Consider the following 24,176-nt stretch of genomic DNA (forward strand, 5'->3'; position numbering starts at 1 on the left):
TCTCAAATGATCTGCAACAGATTACTGTTTAATTGCAAGGAATTTTCAGCTGTGTTGACTTTTTATTTTTAGTAGAACTGAAGTGCTGTTGGGAGATCCAATTGGTGAGAAATATCTAATGCCTACCACAGTGGGGACAGTGACTAATTTGCCATTAGAAATACATGTTGCCTGCAGTTGCAGTTTGTCAGCTCCATCATCAGATCTTGGGTGTTTCAGGATGATTATTCTGGGAAAGACCCCACTGTAGCCTTCCAAATACTTAAAGGGAGCTTGCAAGCAGGAGGACTGACTTTTTGTGTGGTCTGGTAATGATAGGACAAGGGAGAATGGCTTTAGACTAAAGAAGGGAGATTTAGATTAGATGTTAGGAATACATTTTTTACTCAGAGGTGGTGAGGCCCTGGCACAGCTACACAGAGAAGCTGTGGGTGCCCCACAGCTGGCACTCAAGGCCAGATTGGATGGGGCCCTGGACAGCCTGAGCTGCTGGGTGGCACTGCCCATGGCATGGGTTGGGACTGAGTGGGCTTTAGGTCCCTTCCATCCTGATCCATTCTGTGATTTTATGATTGTTCAGACCCCTAGTCCTGGTGGGATGTGCTTTAGATACAGCATGAAAGGTATAAAGTACTGGAGATGTTGCGTGGGAAAGTTTAGAGCTGTGAAATGCAGCGCTGCAAGGAGCACATTGCCACCATGTGGTTCTCTGTGTTACTTGCACTCCTTTTTATAAAGCCCAACGGTAACTTCTGCGAGGGTTTCCTTGCAAAATGCACTCATTTCCATTCTGCAGGATCCCAGTGTCCCAGCTCGTGGGCCCATCTCCAGTCAACCACAGGAAGATCATTTATTCCCTAGAAACCAATTTGCCTTTCATCCAAGAAGACGAACATCAGCTTTTCTAAAGTGTCCTCCTGGAACAGCAGCAGAAGCTGCATAAGTGAGACCACCAAAACTCACCAAGTTACATGAGAGGTAAATCAAGCCATACAATGCCACATGGGGGTTGCACAAGGAGCAAAAGTAAGATTGTTTCTGCATCTCAGGCCTCATACCGGTGATGGCAATCTTAATACTGAAGGAATGCTGCAAGTAAAAGAACAGAGTTGGCCTTTCCAGTGTAGGTTGCAATCGATGAAGTGAAAGTCTGGGAACAACTCTGTACCATGTATTTAGCAGGGATGTTTGGTCTGCTGGACTAGACAGAACCTAAAGCAAAATAGACTTCCTGGGACAGAGGTGAGGATCCTCAGTAACAGACATTTCAGTCTGTGAGTCCATTTCTGCTGCACCAAATTAATTATTAGCATAGGCAGTCCTGTCACCTTGGGAACTGCAGAGTTGCCTGGACTGAGGCATATTTCTAGTAAGCATGGAGACTGACTCACTACAAGTTTGTCTGGAAGCACTGTGCTGGGGGAATAACACAAGTATGGGGGAAAATGTACATATTGTTGCTATAGAGGATCACTGTGAGCAGAGGACCTGGCTGCAGTCAGCATTTTGTCATTCAGGATCTGCTTGCGGTGACTCTAAAGCAATAGTGAACATGTGGGTAAATGGTGGGTAAACAGGACATAATGCAGAACCGTGTAAATGGGCAGCTGAAAACCACCAAAATAGTTTGGATCAGATTTGATGACACAGACACTGCTGTCATGTTACTTAATTTAGGGTGAAATTACTGCTGATTCCAATCATAGGATCGTAGAATCATGGACTCATTCAGCCTGGAAGATCATCTAGTCCACCATCCCACCATGCCCACTAAATCTTGCCCCTCAGTACCACATCTACACATTTCTTGAACACCTCCAGAGCTGGTGACTCCACCACCTCCCTGGACAGCCTGTTCCAATAATAATGTGCAAGTAGGTCTTCAGAGGAACATTTATCTTCAGTGAGAGAACTGTCTTTCCATATTTTATTTTCTGTACATTGACCACAAAATAAATCAGGTTTCTTAGTTTGCTTAATATTGATATTAACCATAAAATGCATAACGTTTCTCGTGCCTCTACTAGTACTCATCATCTGCCTTTAGTAGCCATCCACAGTTTTTCCAGTTATTCTACTTCTCTTCTACATCTCTAAATTTTGAAGGAAGAAAGGAAAGAGTTTTAGGCAATTTTTTTCCCCAGACAACTTGCACATGGAATGGCTCTTGCCTAAAACATGCAGCAAGAAAGATACCATCAGGCCACAGTAAATCAGTTAAGAGAGGTGTGGTGGAAATACAGGGCTTCTGTGTTCCAAGGTGAAAAAGTCACCTGGAATTTGCTATTCCATACAATAGGAAAAAAAAAAAAAAAAAGCACAGCAAAACTTAAGAGGACAAAAAGCACACGTACAAGTGAGTACTGCCAACAGTCAGACAGTTTGAGGAAACTGGCCAACAACAGCAGCTCCCAGTTCATTGGGTTTTTGTTTTCAGTTTGGTTTCTTTGAGATGTAGGCCAGACCCAATATTTTCTTTTAGTTTCTGGTACATCTGAAGCTCCTCTGATCCTTTTCAGTCAGATCAGGATTCTTGTTAGCATTTGCGCTCAGAGCTGGATCTTTCCTCAGCAACAGCAGAAGGCCTCAAGTCAGATCTACTGCATGTGTCCATCCCTGAGCTGGGCACTCCAAAGCTGTTATTAAAGAACCATAGAATGGCTTAGGTTGGAAGGGACCATAAAGTCATTGAGTTCCAACCTGCTGACATGAGCAGTGCCACCTCGAGCTGGCCTTGAGCACCTGCAGAGATGGTGCAGCCATAACCTGCTGTTTGGAATTTAAATCAGCTGCTGGCAAAACAATCAAGAAATACATACTTAACAGCAGCACTGGCGGCCACTCTTCCATTGTGGCACGGTTGGGGGATCCAGAGCCAACGTAATGACTGCCCAGGGGTGGAAGTAATGCGAGCTATCTGATAGAGACACAAACTTGACATAAAGGAGCCACTTTTTCTCCACGAAACCCAATTAGAGGTAGGTGCTGCAAGGGCGGGCAGGCTCATCCCGAGGTAAATCCTAAGCTTTATGTGCCCTTAGCCCACCAGGAGTCCAACCCTACGGGAAAAACTACGTAACGTGGAGGTTTACACCCCAAGACCACAACCCCGACGTTACCCCACCCATGCACGGCAGCGGGGCCGGGCGGAACGCCGTGGCGCGGAACGCTCGGCGCAGCTCCCGTTCCCGGCCGGCGGCGCTGAACGGACGACGCGGCTGTGAGCGCCGCGCCGAGGGCGCCATGTGGGGTCGCTTCCGCGGCTCCGGCCGCCTCCTCTTCCTCGCCGGGGCAGCGCGGCGCTGCGGGCGGCCTCACAGGTACCGGGGAGTGGGAGTCGCCTCAGCGTTATCGCGGGTAGGCGGCCTGCCCGCGCTGCTGCCTTGAGCTGGGCCTTGCGGTGAAGGCAGTCGGCTTGCGGCCGTGGGCCTGTGCCCGTGCCCGGTTACGGGCTGCTACCCGCGGCGTTCGGGCAGGCGGGAGGAACGGAGAGAAGCGGGGTGCCGCTGGCTCCGTGTATTGAGGGCTTCGCAGTGTTGGTGCCTGAGTTTGTTCAAGTGCTGAAGGCAGAGATCTCCGAATGGATAAATAGTTGTGAAGAGCATGCAGCCTGAGTTAATGGAAAACACGTTTGGAGAAAGATCTGTGGGAGCAGCCCCGTGTAAAACAGCAGGGAACCTGTTGTCCTGTAATGTGGCTCTGAAGCTTTGTGAGAATCTTCCTGTTCCTATCAGCGTTTAAGGTTTAACGTTAATCGTTTGTTGTGGGTAATTTACTCAGTGCAGAGTGAAGTAGTAATGGAATGGAGACCTCGGTACAGGAGAGACTTGGACCTGTTGGAGTGTGTTCCAGGGGAGGGCCACAAAAATGATCCCAGGGATGGAACACCTCTCCTACCAGGACAGGCTGAGAGAGCTGGGGCTGTTCAGCATGGAGAAGAGAAGGCTGCGAGGTGACCTGAGAGCAGCCTTTCAGTATCTAAAGGGGGCTGTAAAAAGGAAGGGGACAGACACTTTAGCAGGGTGTGCTGTGACAAGATAAGGGGGAATGGTTTCAAACTAAAGGAGGGGACATTTAGATCAGATGGAAGGAAGAGCTTTTTACAATAAGGGTGGTGAGGCAGTGGCACAGGTTGCCCAGAGAGGTGGTGGATGCACCATCCCTGGAAGCATCCAAGGTCTGGCTGGATGGGGCTCTAAGGACCTGATGGAGCTGTAGGTGTCCCTGTTCATTGCAGGGCAGTTGGACCAGATGGCCTTTAAAGGTCACTTCCAACTCAAATGATTCTGTGATGCATTTCCTAATACAGCTGCATAAATGCTTGGCTGCTGTGTTGCAGATCCTAGGTTTAACATGAACCTTAGCAGTCCTGCAGATGCAAAACAAAGTAAAAATACAGTATATATACAGACTGATGTTGTCAAATCTCTTTTTCTGAGGGGTGGGAGTCAGGAGTAATAAATACAGAAATAAATAAAAGTTTAGTAGTAATAAATTCAGATATTAGGTATGAGTTGCTTTTTGTAATTGGCATGCTTTTTTTTAAAATTTTGTTTTGTTCTGGCTTTTTTTTTAACAGGCCTGTGATTTTATTATTATTTTAATTTAGGCTTACAAAACTGCAAGTGATTCATTCAAATTCATGTTTGTAAGGTCACAATCTGTAGCACTGAATAAAGCCAACACCAATAGTAGAAGGTAGAAACCACAAACTGTCTGCAGCCTAATGTAGAGATACTCAACACTTCGTTCAGAGATTAAGCACAGTTTACTTGTGAAGGGAATAAAATCATTTACGTGCTTTTTGTGCTGAAGGAACTATAAATTGCTAAGAGTTGAAAATAGTGCCTTGGTCTTTCTCAAAGAACAAAAAAATATGTTTCATATGTACTTAACATAGACACGCTTTGTTTGCACACAATTAAGCCTAGACAGTTGTAAGTAATGGTTTTTTTTTTTTTTTTTTTTCCAGCCTTGGAGTGTATTAATAACTTCTATTTTTTTTTTCCTCAATTTTCTGTGTTATTTAGCAGACTCTTCAGCACTAGTAGTGTGCTCTCTACTACAAAAGATGAATCTACTGCTTCCACAGACAGCACCACCAAAGCGGCATCAAAGGAGGGTGCAGCAGAAACACCAAAGCAAAAATTGCTAAAAATTATTGGTGATATGAAAGTAGAAGTGACCACCAAGAGGAAATTACAAGAATTAAAAGAACAGGAGATCAAAAAGCAAGCCACTAACAAGCAGGAAGGCCTGGACAGTGAAAGTGGCACGTTTCAAAATACTGCAGAAGACGTTCAGCGGTAAAGTATAACGTGTGCACTTGGAACAGTTTTTTTTCCCCCACCATTTTTTTTTTTTATCATTATCTAGGACAAAATAAAGTGTCAAATGCTGTTACCAAATATGGAAAAGAATCTTGTAAGAGAATGTGGTATATGAATGTGGTTTTCAGTAAATCACATGAGAGAATCTGGACAAAAGATGTGTGCTTCTTACAATATCCTGCATTCTTCTGTGCTGAGGCTCTTGAAAGCACTAGAATTTGTCTGTGGAAAGTTTCTTTAATGGGAGGAAGGAAATATTGTTTAGATAAAATGTGATGAGGAAAAAGGAAGAACAAAATAAGGAGAGCATCATGATTTTGTGCATGGAACCCCTCCACAATAACCCCTCCACTGCAGGTCAGTGCTGCTTGTGGTCATCAATGTTTCACTTCTGACAGGCTTTGCAGTTGGTATAGCTGCCGTTTTCCCCAGACTGAGAAGAGCAGCCTGTCAGTCTCATTTGGCAGTAGATTAATGAAATGTAAGACAAATCAGACCTTCCCTCTGTTTACCTACGGCCCCTTTGGGATTACTTGCAGCTGTGATCGCTGAGATGGGAAGATATAAAATGACAATACAGAAATGGCAGTTTTAATATATTATGGCTTTTTTTTTTTTTTTTTTTTTTTTTTAATATATGTTTCCCTATTTGTTGTATCTCTTACAGAAGCAAACCTTTAAATCCAGAACTGGTGCAGGCTGCATCTGCCGTTGCATCTTCTTTCCCACGCAGCAAGGAACAGGCAGAATCAGAATTACTTGCACAACTTAGAAGACATGAAGAGACCACAGATAAACAGAGAAGGGGAGGAACTATTAACATACGGTCCGTATACCGAATGGTATTTTCAATAATACTTGAAATTCTGATTTTGCAGTGTCATCGTGAAGGTTACTAGATTCTCTTTTGGAGAGATGGCCCTAGGAGATAAATTTGGACCTATTATCCATGGAATTAATGAGTAATGGAGATATCATTGGTCTGGTTATACCAAACCTCTTAAGTTTTGGCACCCTCGTTCTAAAATGTTTTTGCAGAAACGGAATTGTTTTCCTGCCCAGGATCATTATTTTCTTGGATAGGTTAGCAAAGCCAGTGGGGTTTTTTTTTTTCAGCTTCCGAAATTTTCACACAATGGAGGGACTTGTGGACGTTTCAGACATTCTGTCTGGACCAGTGAGTTTTCATGACAGGTTTGAAGAACTGGACTGTACCAGTGCAGCTCTATTTATAGCCCCACCCTTCCTTTCCAAACTTTCCAGTCAACCCAAGAAACTCATCACTTGGCTCTGCTCCGTTTCCAGTGTGGCTTTCAAACAGATGAGAAACATTTGTTTGGAAACCTGAATGCTTGTGTGTGTATTACACTTCTTTGGGGTGACAGCTAAATAGGCTTTCTGTTGTCTTTTTTATCTGTTCGGCTTGTATTAATACAACTGCTCAGAAAATGAGGCGTTAAATCCGGGTGAAATGTTGAACTAAACAGAAAACTGGATCTTCAGCAAAAGAGGAATATGAAATCTTTATGGCTTTTTGCAGGGTGGGATACGAGCTGATTGTCTTAGTTTTAATTGATTCTGGGGAAATGAATTTATCCCAAACCAGGATTCAAGTTTGGCCCTTGTACTATTATTTGTAGGTTGCTATAGGGATCTGTAGAAGATTTGTTTGTACTTTGTGTGTTTCTCACTGAACTGCAAACAGCACCCAAGAAACTAACACTGTTTGCCACAGATGGCTGCCTTTTTAGTGAGGGAGAACTAAGGGAGAATGCGACAACTGTTTGCAAATAGGATGTGTATTTGGAAAGCACAGTGCTCAGTGAACAACTCTGATAAACAAAATGTGTACTCTAGAGGTTACGGAAGGAAAGGGCAGAAACTTGGCAAGATTTCCTTTCAGCCTGAATTCAGGATTTTCTACCTAGATTGCTAGTTGTGAAGAGTAGAATGGAATTCTCTTCAAGTGTTTGAAGTCCATGTTGTAGGTGGACATATTGGTTTTGGGTAATGTACACAAGCACCTTCAAAAGTTGTGTGTATGATGTTTTCATGACCTCTCCTGAGGCTGAGTGAAAGCAATCTTGAGAATTTGATAGAAGTTATCTCCATGGGCTTTTGGAGCCAAAATGAGATCAGAAATATGAGTGTTTTAAGTAAAATCAGTGTGTTTCTGCTCTTTTTTTGGCTTGTTTTTTGGGCAATGTTGCAAAAAGCTGAGACGTTTCCTAATTATGAAGAATAAATGAGGAATGTTTTGTGTAAAGAATGTATTTGTTAAACTGATAATAACCAGTGGGGTTATTCCATTTCTATTGCAAGGGATTTTAGACAAGCAAGATAGAGAAATGTATTAATAGTGGCTTAGGCTGTGAGTTTACCAATTTAAATGTAATTAGAATATTAATTCCTGATAAGATGTTGGAGGGTCATGCTATTACTGACCAAGCTAATAAATGCAGTGGTTAACCTCAAGTGCACCTGTGCCTATTTATTGAGGCATGCACTCTAAATTTGGTTGTTTTGCCTACTGGCAACAATGGCTCTCTGTCCTCACCAGTCGCTATGCTTGTCCTGAAGCACATACCAGCTGTGACTGCTGTGGAAAAAAGAAGGTGTCTAAGGAAGCTGTAGTCTAAGCAAAGAGGCTTTTCTTTTTTTTCTTTTTCTCCTGCTGAGAGTTTAAATTCTACAAGCATTTAACAGCCAGAGTTCCTGCATTGTTCTGTGTAGTTGATGGATACGTTAAGATATGATCGTACATTTATCCTTCAGTGAGCCTGTGGATAAATTGTTCAGGTTAGAAAAATGTGGATAGAGCGTTTTTAGTTGGTTAGGAAGGTCATGATGAGCTTGCTATGCTTTGGGTTGGCAGTTTCTTCTACTCATGATGGCAGCTTGGTGAATTACTTTTTTTCCACATGGAAACACGAAAGGTTCTGTTTATAGTTAGGTAACAGTCTGAAACCAGCAGTAGATGAATTGTGTAGAAAGATCAGTAACTTGCTGATTATCACGACTGATTCTAACCTTTTGTGGTTGGAATCTGAGACTCATTTGTTACTTTTAGCTATCTGGTCAGTTTTAAAAACGTTGATTTGAAAGGTCCAGTTGATTTCATTCGTGCCTCTTGGGCAGGAGTTCATTCTGCAAAAGTGCCTCAGTCCACATACAGCACTGGAGTCCTTTTAATATATCAGAAAGTGTTTCTTTGTTTTTCCCAAATAAAAATCAATATAAAATAATCATGTCTGAATCAAAAGGAAATGTGGGCCATTGAACTTTTTTTTAAAGTATAAGATTTTGCATTCAGCATACTGACAAATTAAAAAAAAATAATAATAAAAAATTCCACTTTTATTTAAAACAATTTTTAAGATGAGATACCTTTACAAATGTTGTCATAGAGCCATTGAATAGCTTGGGTTGGAAGGGACCTCAAGGATCATCAAGTTCCAGCCCTCCTGACACAGGCAGGGCCACCAGCTTCCCTATTTAATACCAGACCAGGCTGCCCAGGGCCCCATCCAACCTGGCCTGGAACACCTCCAGGGATGGGGCATCCACAACCTCTCTGCGCAGCCTGTGCCAGCACCTCACCACTCTCTGTATAAAAAAACTTCCCCCTGTCATCCAGTCTAAATCTTCCCTCCCTCAACTTAAAACCATCCCCCCTCGTCCTGCTGTTATCTACCTTTGTTAAGAGTTGACTCCCCTCCTGTTTGTAGGATGTTTAGGTACTGGAAGGAACCACATAATGCCCAGTTGTGGAAAAATTGGGAGACTATTGAGATTTTTGAGGGTATAAGATGTGTATTTTCTGGATCTTTTGATTTGTGTGTGTCCTAACCTCCAGAGGTCAGTGTTACACAGCTGTCTCGTTGTCTTGTTGTGTAAACGTGTGAGGACAGCGTGTTCACAAGAAGGGGAAAATATTAATGATACAGGAATTTATTTTTCTTGGTGTGGAATGAAGTTTCACTCAATGGAAATTACAATAGCACTGTACCAAAATAAAACCAGTGGCAATACAAGTTGAAATTTCAGCTCCTGTTCTGGTTAAAGAAAATAAGTAATTGGAACTTAAGGCTAAAACAGATGTTAAGCTTCCTGAGTCTTTGTTTTTGGTGTTATAATTAATGGTAGTCAGGAAAGATGGAGAATCTGTGTTGATTATAAAAGCTCAATTTCTTCTCATCTCTGGAAGGCAGAGGTAACTGGGAATTTAGATTCTTAACCTCATGCTGGGACGTGAGGTTTTATCATGTAATATCTAACCACTGTACATACTCGGGTTGGAGTATGAATTTGTTATCTGATGTTTTTCATTATAGGCAGTGATTAAAAACATCTTTGTAGATTTATTTTTAGGGAATAAAGGGGCATCATTAGTTACGGAGTGATGAGCACTGCAGCCAGTAATGTTCATGTACCAGCAAAGGGGTGACATTAGGACTTTCTGATCAGAAACACGAGATCGTTGACTGCATGTGCTAAATAGTTTGGTGGCGTAGTCTGTGCAGAAGGAAGTATGAGCCACTGTGCAAAAATGCCACTAAATCAACCTCTGTCACGAGGAGAGCTTCTTGGAGGATGCCTCATCCCCCCTGTAGCATGGGGAATACCACAACCAAACTGAGCAGTTGGCCTCAGCTGTGTGTGACCTTAGGAACTATATCTGCTTGACCCTCAGAAGTGTGTTGGGTCTCTAGCCCACTGATACCTCTAGACGTTTCATAGAACAATTTGTAGTGTGAGATACACAGGTAACCTGAGATAGTTCACTTTAACCTTAAAGAAAAAGAACATTTCAGCCCTTTTTTGCCTGATGCCTTAGAGTAGGTACTTGAAGAGCTATGCTACTCTTGGTCTAATATTTAAAACCGCACCTAAGACTGAAGATAAAATCCCACTGCATTGCTGTGGCAGTTAGATTTTATGATTTCCTAGAAGTATTTCTTGTTAATAAAATCTCTTTTAACTTAAGGTAACAAAACCAGCAAGGGGCAGTGAATGGGCAGTATTTTTTTACTTAGGCTTTGTGTATTGAAACTTGAGCACTGCAATTTTGGCTGCCTGCACGTTATTGGAAGCAGTTGGGAGAAAGGGATAGCTGTGAGGAATAATCTCCTTGGTCTTTCCCAACCAACAGCCATAGCAGTTAAGGGACTTATTTGACAGGGGCAGGTATGTTGTATGTTTTAGCCTTTATGTTCACTATAAACTGCAAACTGCACTGGCAAAGATAAGAGTGTTTGTTCTTCGTATATGATCTTGGCTGCAGGATTACAAAGGAAGATGAGGTTTGCAAGTGCTGTAATGTGATTATGCAATGCAGCAGATTGCAGTGGATCAGGAAAGGTGACCTACTTATTAGGGTGGCATGATTGACCCATGTCAGCTGATGTGTGAAAGCAGGCTTCCTTTCAGTGTGTAACAGCACAGCACTGTCCCTGGGCAGAGTTGATTCCTCTCCAGTTTTTTTTTTTACCTCCCTGCTTCAGCAGATTCCTTGTATCTTGAGAACGTTCTCATGTACTTGAGCAAAATGTACCTAGTACACTCTGTGAAAACAGATATGCAGATTATGAAATGGTAGTTTTCTTGCAGTTGGAAATGAGATAATTTCAAAGAAAGTATTAATTGTAGGCTAAAATACCGCTTTCAGTTCTTACATTCTATATGTAGATGGTTTAAAAAGTAATGCTCGATATTAGGATGACTTAAAAATAGGTGCATTTTGTGAGGAATGTATTAATTCTGTCCTACAGAGGCTTTTAAACCAATGGAGAGTAGACTTTCTGCTTAATAAATGTGATAAGCTTCTTTTCCCTGTCAGTTTGTTGAGGTTTTTATGTTTACATTTTTAATTTCAGCAATGTTATTTCGGAAATGGCAGTTAAGAGGCAATCCCCAGCTCAGAGAGGTGTGAGGATATCCAGTCGCATCTCCTTGGAGATGGATGAAGATGGTCAAAGAATCAAGCCTGGAAGATCTCTCTCCTTTGACTCCGGAAGGTACTTTTGTAGTGTTACTTTCCATCTCTCAGAGGAGGAACGTGTGAAAAATTACTAACGGATAACATAGGGGAATCAACTTTTTACTCAGATAGACAATGATAGGACAACGGGGAGTGGTTTTAAGCTCAAGGAAGGAAGGTTCAGATTGGATATGAGCTGTTTGTGTTTTAAAGATATTTTTTTTAGAGTTGTGGGGTTTTTTTTGTTGCTGTTGTTTTGTTTGTTTTCAATGTTTACTACCATGTTGCAACTGGCAAGTCATTCTGTGGATAATTTCTTTATTGCCCATGACATGGTAATTGTCTGTAGAGTGAACTTCTCAATTTACATGATGATTTCAGGTTACTCTGTAAGCTCTTGCTGCTCTTTTACCTGGCCAGTCTATCTCTCAGTCCGTGCCTGCATTCTTTTTATTTTCCCATCGTAACTCATGATTGCATTTCTTTTCAGCACATTCTTTCTGTGGCAGTTCTGTTTTTAGTAAGATTAACTTCTTTAGTCATGGCCTTGCAAATTAACCTCACTTTCTTGGAGATCTGGAAGTTGAGGAATTCATTTGTGTTTAGAATCATAGAATCATGGAATCACTCAGGTGGGGAAAGACCTTAAAGATCATTGAGTCCAACCACAACCTGACCATCCTACCCTAACTCTAACAACCCTCTGCTAAATCATGTCCCTGAGCACCACATCCAAATGGTTTTTAAACACACCCAGGGATGGTGACTCAACCGCTTCCCTGGGCAGCCTATTCCACTGCTTAACAACCCTTTCTGTGAAGAAGTGTTTCCCAATATCCAACCTAAGCTTACCCTGGCACAACTTGAGGTCATTTCCCCTCGAAAACAGACCAGCCCCACTCTTGCTGTAAGCACCTTTCAGGTATTGGAAGGGAGCAAAGGTGGATAATGCTGGAGAAAAAACGTGGAGACCTAAGAACAGCATGAGCATAAAGTTGTAGCTGAGTAGGTGTACATTGTTCTGCCCTCTTTGGCTGAGACATCTATTTGAGTATTTTGTAAACAGAGTTCTGACTTCCACAAGGAACAAAGTGGAACGTAAGCACTGGGCCATGTAGATAATGCAAAAACCTCAGAGAAGATTCTATAGCCAGTCATTAGAATAACTTGGCCTGCTAGTTGAAATGTTCCTATGTAACTTCTTTTTTCTTGAGATGCCAAGCCATTAAGGTTAGGGAATTATCTCTTGGGACTTGTTTTAAGACCGGCAAGCAGTGTTTGCCTTTCTTGATAAAAAAGCATGTAAAAGTGCAAGAGTTCTTGTGTTGGGAGCTGAAGAGAAGTGGAATGAGGTTCTAGACCAAGCCCTTCACAGCTCTGCTGTTTTTCTCTTGGAATTTTCATTCAGCCACGAGCTGTCAGCCTACAGAGTGAGGAAACAGCCTTCCTTATCACTTGCTGAATAATAGCTTAAAAGATATCTTTAATCTGGGGGTAATTATCGGATGAGTTGGTAGTCAGATGATAGTGATTTTGTTATTAGGCTATGATTCTTAGGTAATTGGATGGAATACTTGTCTTAAGGTGTTGGATTAGAAGTTTTTCAAAGTTTAAGAATGGAAATAATGTGAGCTATAAGAATATACCAAAAACCTGAGCTATTACGTGCTTACATGGTGTGTGTTTTTTTATTTATTAATATACGGCAAAGTAAAGCAAATTTGAAGAACGTTTACTAAACTTATGGTATCACAGAATCACACAGAACAGCCCAGGTTGGGAGGGACCTCAAGGATCATCCAACCCCCTGCCACATGCAGGGCCACCAACCTCCAGGCTGCCCAGGGCCCCATCCAACCTGGCCTTGAACACCTCCAGGGACGGGGCATCCACAACCTCTCTGGGCAGCTGTTCCAGCACCTCACCACTCTGTAAAAAAAAAAAATTTTCCTCTGACTCCAACCTATATCTTCCCTCCCTCAACTTAAAACCATTTCCCCTCATCCTGCTGTTATCTACCTTTGTTAAGAGTTGACTCCACTCCTGTTTGTAGGATCCTTTTTAAGTACTGGCAGGCAGCAATGAGGTCACCCCGCAGCCTTCTCTTCTGCAGGCTGAACAAAGCTCAGCTCCCTCATCCTGTCTTTGCAGGGGAGGTGCTCCAACCCTCTGATCATCTTGGGCCCTCCTCTGGACCCTCTCCAACAGCTCCCTATCTTTCTTGTATTGGGTGCCCAGACCTGGACACAGTACTCCAGATGGGACCTCATGAGGGCAGAGTAGAGGGGGACAATCACCTCCCTGTCCCTGCTGGCCACCCCTCTTCTGATGGAGCCCAGGATACCATTTGCTTTCCAAGCTGCAAGAGCTCACTGCTGGCTCGTGTTCGTTTTTTCATCCATCAGGAACCCCAGGTCCTTCTCAGCAGGGTTGTGAGAAGCCCTTCTTGCCTTCTTTGTATGATGAAATTTTACGTGCTTTAAAACTTGAGGAACAATACCTTGAAATAATTTTTAACATATCTGTAACTGTCTCCAGTTTCAGTCGTAGGTTTCCTTCTGCATCCCTGAATGTCTAACAGGTGTACTTATTGTTTGATAATATGCAAAGAATGGATTAGGAAGAATAGACTTACTGGGTTAGGAGATTTCAGTGACATGGCTGATTTGCTTTGTAGTAATTTGAACTAGTAATTTGAACTAGTCATCTTGTTCTTCCAAGTCATTCTTCTATCTTCAGCCAATGTTTTGGGGAGTTAACACAGGTAGGAAAATATAATCCTAAATCAACATTCTTTTAAGGCTTTGTAATTAGATTGCTCTGTGCTGAAGTGGATCCAGGGTAGTTACATCAGTAAAATGTGATATGACAAGAGCAGGTTTGCAGAAGTAGTTGTTGGCATTAGAAATCTGCAGTAAAACCAAAGAGGTGAAATTCTAAGGTCAAGAAAAGCAGATGTTGCCAGGGCAGCTGTGGATATGTATTAACGTTATGTGGGAACTGTTAGATTTCAGTGGGAGCCTACAAAACCAAGGACAACTGCATGATTAAAAGAATCATTTGTCCTAAGGTTCAGTGTGCTCTACAGTAAAGGCATTGGTTTTCCTTAGTTTCTGTTTATATGAAAATTTATTTGGATTAGTCATTGAGCTCTTGGAATTTATATATATTTTTTAGCATAGGCTCTTGCCTGTTTAAAAATAGATAGAATAAAATATTTTCATACTCAGAAGGGAGAGCACCAGGGTGATGCTGTTTAAAATATATCATACAGATATGCTTTATATGTTTGCCATATGGCACAGGAGGTGGCTGTGTGATCTTCCAAAAAGGCTATTTATGTCAGAAAGCAGGAATTGTTTGATTAAACTGTTGCCTTTTCTCTTCCCAAATTGTGTAATAATATTTACATTAAAAATAAAACAATCACCAAATTCTCTTTTTAGTTACAACTTTGTGAAGTTACTGAGTACTGTAGTTTGATACTGTTGAACTGCATTCAATTCCTAAATATTTCAGTAAAAAATGATTGCAAATATAATATTTGATTTATGCTTATTCTTTTACGCCGAAGTGTTTTGGGAAGCTCTGTTACAGAGTAATAATTCAGTCATAAACACTCTGTTAAAAGCCTGAGGATTTCGTGAGAGTCACTATCTCATTTTTTTTCTCCAGAGATCTGTTAGTTCATGAGAATATTTTGTGCTTTTAGATTTTTTTTTATCTGGCAATATTGTGAAGTGTTGTGAAATACCGAATATCACTTTTCTTTTTTGTTTATAGAAGTCTTAAAGCAGGAAAAAGGCTTAATATATTCACCAAGGCTTCTCCAGAAACGGAAAATGCGCTGAAAACAGGTTAGTGGAAATTCAGTGAGACTCTGACCTGTTCACTTCCTGCTTTTGGATCTGTAAAAAGAGAAATAATAATTTTAACATTACTCTACTTTTTAGCACGCTGTATCATGGGTTAGTGTTTTCTGTACTAGTTGGAATGGCCTGTTACTGAGCTTGGGCAACCTGGTTTAGTACCAGACCTCCGGAGTTTAGTACCAGATCTGGAGGTTGGTGGCCTTTGGTAGGGGAGTTGGAACGTGATGATCCTCAGGGTCCCTTCCAACCCAAGCCATTCTGTGGTTCTATGATTTGATGGCTAAAACGGACTTTTTGTCACTAGATTGGGCTCCTTTTGACAGTATTAAACCACTTTGGAGAATGGTTTTGTGGGTTCTGCTGGTGGATTTATTTCGAAGACGTCTTGCATTCATTTAATGACACAGAAACTCAAAGCTGTGATCTCAGAGCAAAAAGTTTGCTCTACAGATAGCTAGGCCAGAGCACAGTGGAAACAAACTATAGTCTTATAGTTTATATAGAATGTTTTGTTCCTCTGGGGGCTTCTTTCATCTGCTGCTTTGTGTTGAAAGATCCTGTAGTGCCTGACAGATGCTTTGCTTTACCTGCTGTAGCTCATTCTTCATGTGTGTACACTTAAAATACACACCAAGTTAAACTCAAAAAGTGGAGGAATGGATATGATCAGATATGATCCACCTTTGTATTCACTGAAGGGCACAGTTCTGCAGGAAGAGCCTCAGTTTCAATGTAAACAGGATGAATTTCACACAAGAAGACTAGCATTGAATTATGACTTAGCTTTACTACAGACTGAGGGTGTGTGAATATGGGCAGGTCATTTAAAGTAGTCTCACTTGCTTTTGCTTTCTGAACAGTGAAACTCCATTCCTAGCACTAATCCTTAGTGTACTGATATCACTAAACTCTCCTGAGCTGCTTTGGAAAAAATGGGTTATTGCAGTGTAATGACTTAAAACTGTACCTAAAGGTAGCATCCATAGAAGAAAGATGATTCCTCTCTGGCATCTTAGAAAATGGTACTGATTTCTTTTTGTTTCAAGACTAGTAGTAGTTTTCTATTTTTTTGTTGTTGTTGTTTAACACTTGAAACTCCAGGGATAAAATAGTGAGTTTATTTTCTCCAGTCAAATGTCAGACAGTGCTCTTTGCGTAGATTCAAGCAACTGTGAGCTTTCTGAATGCAGCTATCTCCATGTTGAATTATGAAAGTTGCTTTTTAAAATAGAATTGAATTTGCTATTTTTAAGGCAGTTGACTTCAAAGTCCATCAGTTTTTTGTATGAAGCCACAGTGCATGCTGCAAGATGGGGTTTTTTTTGTTTGGTTAAGCTATCTTAACCAAAAGGATGTTCAAGTTTTGTTGAATGTTTGAGTTGCAACGCTTACTTCAGGTGAAACAATCAGCTTTTAGTTATGTATTTCTTGGATGGCACAGGAGAGATGTGGTGGCAAAAATGGTAGTCACACCAAATATGAAATTAGGATGCATAAGTTTTGCCAAAAGTGGTGTAAGGCAGCAAGTGGACGTTACCACATTTGTATCAGATACAAAGAAATAAGGTTCTTTCAGCTTAGATGGCATTTTCTTCTTTGATTCCAGGTTGCCTTGAGAAAATCTATAATATCTTCTAAGAGAGAAGGCTTGTGAAATGGTTTACTGACTAAGCTTAATGATCATAAATCAAAAATTAAAAGTCTAAGCCTTAGGAAATACCAAGGTGCTACTTGATACCTTGTTCCATTGGCTTGCATTTTCACTTTCTTGGCTCATGCTGCTGGAGATCATGAGTTAAAATATTATTTATAGGTGACAGAGAAGCAAGTTCTGTGTTAAGTATTGAGTATTTATTTTGAAACACAACCATCAACTTTAAAGCAAATTGGGAAAAAAAAATCAGAGCATAGAATATCAGCATTATTTACAGTTGCACAGAGGTGAAAATACATAATCTTTATTGTAAGCTTGAAAATATGACTTCTATTCTATTAGAAGATGTGTTAGCACATAATTAGAAGGTCTTCTTTAAGATGTGGATAATACTTATAGCACTATTTTTCTGTGTTGTCTTTTATCTGCTTCTTACTACCTCTAGCCCTCAAATCAAGGTGGGCAGCTGGGGAATATAGTTCTTAGCAGGAAAATTTGCAGATATAATTTGAAAAAGTATCTTCTGATTTAATGCAAAATTAAAAACACTTTTCAGCATGTAAATCACAGAATAAAATGCTGTTTGCACTTTCATTTCCTAAAAAGGTGGGGGAGACTCTTTTAAATTCGAATTGTAAGTCATTGAGCCAAAGATTAAATTGTATCTTAGTTTCAAAATTATGAGTAGTAATATAGTAGCTGGTTGACCATGATCTACATCAAGTGTAACATTTGAATTCACACCAGAATTTCTGTCCCAGGAAGTTCAGGGTGAATTGATAACCACAGGAGGAAGAACCAGTTCATGAAGGTTAACAGCTTGCTTCCTTCATTTTCCCTTCATTTCAGTGATGTGGTTCAGTCTGGGCTCATGACTGATTCTCCTGGGGCAGAGGGGCAGGAACTCATTGAGAGTAGCTCCTGCTGTATGAGTGCACTTGGATTTAAAACATAAATAAATTCAAATTTGTAAACATCAGGATAAATGCATCCCTAAAGGAACTGCTGGACTTTGGGAGAAGAATAGAGGACCAGGATTTCTCAAGCCCAAGAGGCAAAAAATCAGGTCTCTTAAGAGGATCAGGAGAGGGGTTGCTATAGTTTGTAAATAAGAGATGCCCCTTGAAGGAGAGAGCACAGTTGTAAAGTGCCTGACAACTCCTTTAGTTGCTTTAGTTAGCAACTCCTAAATTGCTTTAGTATAGTGTACCAGCCAAGTTCAGAGTTTGTCATGTGTACAATTTGTGAAAGACAAAAAGGGGGGAAAAAAAAATATGAAAAAATCATGCTCTGACAGACTTAAAAATAAACTGACCTCTGAAAGTTCAGATTTGTTTTCAGTGGATATTTGATCGTAGAGTGAATTTTCACTTCAACAGAATTCTCACTGAAGAAAGATGATGATGGCATCTAAGATAGAAAAGCTTGCGCAACTCAAGTACTAGTCTCTGTAAAGGTCAGTGTTGAAGGGTATATATGTATATAGTTTTAGCCAAGGAGAAATCTGCCATACTGATAGATCTTATTAAAAAAAAAAAAGTATTCTTATTTAGTATCTATTTCTTATTTAGTATCTTCACCAACAATTTGGGATGTGGAATTTGCAAAGGAGATTGCAGCAGTAACTGAGCAGCCTCCCCGGAATGGTTTTGAAGAGATGATCCAGTGGACAAAAGAAGGAATACTGTGGGAGTTTCCAATTGACAATGAAGCAGGTACGTGCATTTTAACTTTGATTATTTATTTGTGTTTATCATTTTTGAGAATTGTGGTGTGCTGTAACACTTGGACTGTTTTAAAACATAGCGTTTCGGATTAGGATAGCAAACAAGTGTCACTTTCCAACTGTACCAAATGAGAGATTCTTCAGATGAACTCATTCTGGTTCTCTTCAGGTGAAGTCCTGCCAGTGATTTGGCTGATCTGATCTGGCAGTTGGCTTCTGCTGGAAAGGGATGCTCTCCCTCCCTGCCTCCCAGTCCTGATGCTTTCGACACCGTAAGGCTGTTTGAGCCTTATTACGTAATATCTTTTACTAGGAAATGTCTTTTAAGTAAAGCTTCTAGCAGAAGAAGGAGACTCTTGAAACTGCTGAGTGTTTTATAATGCCTATACTGTTCTTTGGTGTGGTTCATAGGCACAGTTGCTAGCTATTTGCCAGTTCCCTGTCTGCACTGGCTGGGCGTTGAGCAGTCACTTGCTTCCTTTGCTCTATCAGTTTCCCAGCAAAAACAGTCACAGTATTCACTCATCCTGGGCATCTATCTTGACATCTTTGTGCTTCTATTTGCTCCTATTTCCATTTATTAAAACAACAGCAGCAAACAACAACAAAACTCTGTGTGAAGGTAGGCCAACAGGGAGAGAATGTTAAGGGAAGAGGAAGTACAGGAAGCAAGCATACGCTTTAGGAATAGAGATTCATAACTTCAGGGAGGGCTTGAATGTGGATTTTTTTATTTGAAGACATCAAACAGAATTACTTTTAAATCATTCTGAAAGCAAAACAGGTTAGTATCTGAAGCTGGGAGTCTTTGAAAAGCTGTCCTTTACAGAATTGCAAATTGCGTGATCTGGTTCATTGTTTCTTGATATTTATTCTCATCCTATTTTGACAGTTTCTTCACAGAATTTAATCCCTGGTCCCAGAATTTATCTGTTCAGGTAGAAATCCCAAGTGTACTCTACTCATGTTTTTGCAAACTTAACACCACAGCCAGTGGTTTTTCTGTTGTTGTAATGTGGCTGGAACCCTGCTGTCTGGGGCTGTTAGTGGACCAGGTGTCTTTGGCAGCCAATGGTTTTTCTGTTGTGGCAGCGCGGCTGGAACCGTGCTGTCTGGGATGCGACGACGGATGGACAAAGAGTCTTTACATGTAGTTAAACAAGAATCTTTATTGATTTGTCTACAATGACTGGTGGTGTGGAAAATTCCAGTGGAGCGTTCCAAAATCTATCAGCTCTCAGGTTAAAATATCAGGTCGGGAAATTCAGCCCTCTCGAACTGCCAGTTCTATCACAGGCTGTTAATCAGACCAGGTGTGTCAAAGTACACTTAAAAACTTCAGAACCTCACTCCAATTATTTCAGCATACTCCAATTTCAAAAGAAAGATGCCTGTTCCCACTGTTAATTTTGCTGTTTGGCAACAGTCATTCCTCGCCTTGTTTTGTATCAAGAAATGAGAGATCTTTTATGTACAAGCACGTGGTTTTACAAACATCTATGTAATTAAATTTTCTACAGAGGAAGCATGTGTGCTCAACTTTTAGCATCATGGGAGCCTTTAAAGTTGTAAATAAAATATGGAAAATAAAGAAGACAGTTTGTCACTGTTTTTCTTGGCTTCAGAGCATCTTCAGTGTTCTTGTTTGAGTGCTTTACTGAGGCGCTGTGCTTGCTTTGAGGCATCAAGGCAGGGACATGACTTTTAAACTTGTCTGGCCCTAATGGGGACATCTGAAGATGTGGCCAGACTTAATGGCTTGCTGCAGTGCTGGTAGCAGTCTACCCCCTTTTCCTGTTGTTGGTTCCTGCATGCATGTTCTTGATGTTCTTTCCCTTCTCAAATGCGGCTGAAGTCACTGCTAGGCAGAAAAGAAAACCTTTTTTTTTCCTTCTCTCCTGCCTCTAATTTTTACCAGATTAGCAAGCCATTAGTATAGCTCAGGTGACATCATTCTCACTCTTCCATCTGCTTGTCTTTTCTTCTTGTAGTGTTACTTCTACTCCATGATTTGCCATAGCAGAAAGTTGAGGAAGACGTCCATTTGTGACTTCCTAAAATTATTTTTGTGCATTTGTACCTTGATGACTCCAATCCAGAGGAGCAGATGCTTCAAGTATGTCAGAGGTTGTTACAGCATAAGCAATAGGCTTAGTGGAAGACTCAGCAAATTGAGGTCCCAGTTCCTTCCAAAGGCTTCTGTAGGCAGAAGAGCACAAAGTCCTGTTCTGGTTGTTCTGTTGTAGTGCTGTTCCTAATGTTGGGTAGGTTTACCAAGAGAGCTGACAGATCTAATGCAGCCATTTGAAGGGAGGGCTTCTGTTAATTTTTGATCTCTTTTAGGGACCTACTGTAAGGGCTCAAATTCTCTCTTTCAAAACTATAAGGATAGACATCTACATTTGAGATGTTGTCTTTAAGGGTAGACTGGTCGTCTTTAAGAGTTAGTGTGTTAGCTAGAGAAATTCTTCCAGGCTTTTGTAGAACGCAGCAGATTGGAGGTAAGATATTGAGAGTAGATGACCTTGCTTTGAGGTTGATAAAGAAAATGCTCTGCTTCAGGCTCCTGCTGTGCCAGTTCTTTCAGAAGAGGTTTCTTATGACGGTGAGAGAGAGAGTGAGGGACAGGCTTGATCCTTCTCTGCAGCAGAAGGTGTGACTTGCTGGGAGAGGAGGAATCATGCATGGTTTCTGCCAGAAGTTACAGCCCCTGATGCTTTGGTCTCTTCTTGTGATGCACGCTTTACTTTTTTGAGGACTGAAATATGTGATCTAACTGAGATATTTCGACTTAGCACTTCATCCTGAAACCACTCATCCTGTCTTTTACAAATGGGAGATCAAAACAGATGACTCAATTGTTCCTCCTGGCCTGAATTTTTGCATAAGGCTAAAAATGATTCAATTTCTTTTAGGATAGAAATGAAAATTGGAGAAATTATTAATAGACATACTCTCTTCCTTTATCACCAAAAGAGAAGCATCAAAAAGACGAGACTTCCTGGCAGCACTATCCAGATTCTATCAGTAGTGGGTTCATTGGTTTATTTCTTTTGGATTTTTGTGACCAACAGAAGTATGAAATCTAGAAATGATGTTAACTTCTGAAGTCAACTGTCAGCATCTAGGTACAGTGAGATTCCACTTGCTCATGGGGGAGAGAAAAGCCAGTGTAGATGGCATGGTAAGATACCAACCCTGTGTTTCTCTAAGTGGATGTAGTTTTTCAAGCATTCTCATTCTAGAGTGAGGTCTTTTTTTTTTTTTTTTTTTCCTTTTTTGACTTAACAGAAAAGGAGAGCTTATGGAAGAAGAAAATAGGCTTTCTATTTCAGAGACAAGGGAGATAAGTAGCTGGCACTGATAGACCCTGCACACATTTCTTGGAAAAATGCATAGGGAAAAATAGATGCATCTCCCATCTCCTTCAGGCTTTGCATTACCTAACATAGGAAGGAAAGAATACAAACTCAACAAATATACTGGCTGAGAGTGTTCACTGTCCCAGTATTATGCATATGAAATTGAAGAAGCTGTAACATGGGACGAAGCCTAGGACTGAGATGGCTCGTTTTTAAATATTGCAGATTTCATGTTGGCAAACAATTTATCTCAGATTTAGGAACTGCAAATCAGCTCTTTTTTTTTTCTCCTTTAGATAGGAATTTGTGTTCTGAATCTAACTTGTGTACAGTGGTGTTAAAATATGAACCAACTGTAAATGAAATCCATGGGATGGAGGACAAAAACTACTATAGGATCTGAGCTGTATTTGGTTAGAGACCTAAACAATCCCTTATGCCATTTTCCTGTGCAGCTGAATGCTTTTGAATGCAAAGTCTTGTGCATTGGTCACTACTTACAAGTAGCAGCTGTTGTGACAGACAACGTTTTTACATCAGAATACATCCACAGATTTGAAAAACATTAGAAAAACAAATTCCCATGCCCATTTGATAGCAGAGGGGTGCTAAAACTGTGACTTGTAATGAACATGCAAGTATTTCTTAACTATTCTGTATTAGATACTTCAAGATTTTGCTTCATTCAAGACTACTTTGTGTTCCTTAATTCTGTGTAGAATTAGGCAGTCAGTGTTTTCCTCAAGTGTTAAAAATGTTGAGAATCTAAAATGTAATTCACACAGTCAATAAAGGTTTCATGTATTGAGCTTTTTCTTTTTTTTTTAGGAGATTTTTGGCATGAGCCTTCAGCAGGTTTACTTCAGATATTCTTGTAGGGCATAAAATGAAGGTAACATGGCAGATGAGTAGGATATATGCTGACTTTTCTGTATGGAGGGAGAAATTAATATCTTAGAGTTCTGCAGTTTCTTCCACTTCTTCGTTGTTTGTTTATGGGCTTTTTAATTCTTTAGCAATAACCATTAATTTTTCTGATTAAAGGTCTGTTTACAAGCTTTACCCTTTTTTATTTTGTTAAATTCTCTGTTACGTGATGATAATGACCTGCCTTTTTGTGTCCCTTCCGGTAGGGATGGATGATGATGCTGAATTCCATGAACATATCTTTCTGGAGAAACACCTCAAAGACTTTCCCAAGCAAGGACCTATTCGCCACTTCATGGAACTGGTCATCTGTGGGCTTTCAAAAAACCCATACCTCAGTGTTAAGCAGAAGATTGAACATATTGAGTGGTTTCGGAATTATTTTGAGGAAAAGAAGGAATTTCTTCAAGAGATTTGAGACTTGGGAAAGTGCTTAACCTTGAAGTGAAGAAAATGTGCAGTAGTCATGTGATCTGAAAGTTGCATTTTTAATAATAAAGGCTGTACTTCTGTGTGTGTATGTCATGTATGTGTAGATCTCTTTTAGCAACAAAAGAAGGAACTGAAAAGTCTAGGTTTTGTAGAATGTGCATTTAAGATTTAATTTATCAAAATCGTTGTCTTTTAAACTTGAAACTTAATCTTTTGTCCATAGGAAATATTAAATCTGATTCCAGTTCCTACTGCATTCATGTTTGGTGTATCTTGACAGGTTTGTTCATCTTTCCCATTCTTGACAACTTGCAGTGCTTTCATTTTTAAAAATTCCTAATGCAGCCTTATTTGTTAAAACCTGTTACTGAGACAGTAACAAACGCTTCATTTTGCTAGTTCATTAAATACAGAGGTATTTGGATGATACTTGGAATACCATCTCATTAATCCTTTCACTTTCCACCTTTCATTAATCATCTCTCTTGGTTCATTTTAAAACGTAGGTACTGATTAGGTCATATGAAATGAATCCTTAGTTCACCTTCTCAGTGAAATGCTATCGTATTCTTGAGATGTATGTGCAGCATAATAGTGGTGAGTTGCATAAAATAACACAAGTCTCTTCTACTATTCCTTCAGCAATTCTGAAGCCTTTGACCAACTTCTCATCAGAGAATGCTTAAGAATAGCCTGGTTGTTGAGAAGTCCACAAAATTATGTATGATTAGAGCAAGCTTCCTTATGATTGCTGCGAAGTCTGGAGCTGAGGCTTTATCTCCTGTATCTGCTGGACAAGAAAGAGGACTTGGTTCTCTCACAAGGAGAGCTGTTGCCCTCTGATTGTGGCTGCACTGTGCTACTATTTTCTGTCTAGTCCTGTGATGCTGAAG

General features: G+C 40.5%; 1 protein-coding gene across 1 annotated transcript; it reads left to right on the plus strand.

The window, feature by feature from the left end:
- Nucleotides 1-3,091: 3,091 nt before the first annotated feature.
- MRPS31 (mitochondrial ribosomal protein S31) lies at nucleotides 3,092-23,371 on the plus strand. Its single transcript, XM_048967858.1, has 7 exons — nucleotides 3,092-3,320; nucleotides 5,034-5,306; nucleotides 5,998-6,156; nucleotides 11,207-11,347; nucleotides 15,094-15,167; nucleotides 18,408-18,551; nucleotides 23,058-23,371. The coding sequence occupies exons 1-7, from the start codon at nucleotides 3,127-3,129 to the stop codon at nucleotides 23,267-23,269; spliced, it is 1,197 nt and encodes a 398-aa protein (XP_048823815.1). The 5' UTR covers nucleotides 3,092-3,126; the 3' UTR covers nucleotides 23,270-23,371.
- Nucleotides 23,372-24,176: the final 805 nt, after the last annotated feature.

The sequence above is a fragment of the Lagopus muta genome, chromosome 1, assembly GCF_023343835.1.
Source record: "Lagopus muta isolate bLagMut1 chromosome 1, bLagMut1 primary, whole genome shotgun sequence".
Classification (NCBI taxonomy): domain Eukaryota; kingdom Metazoa; phylum Chordata; class Aves; order Galliformes; family Phasianidae; genus Lagopus; species Lagopus muta.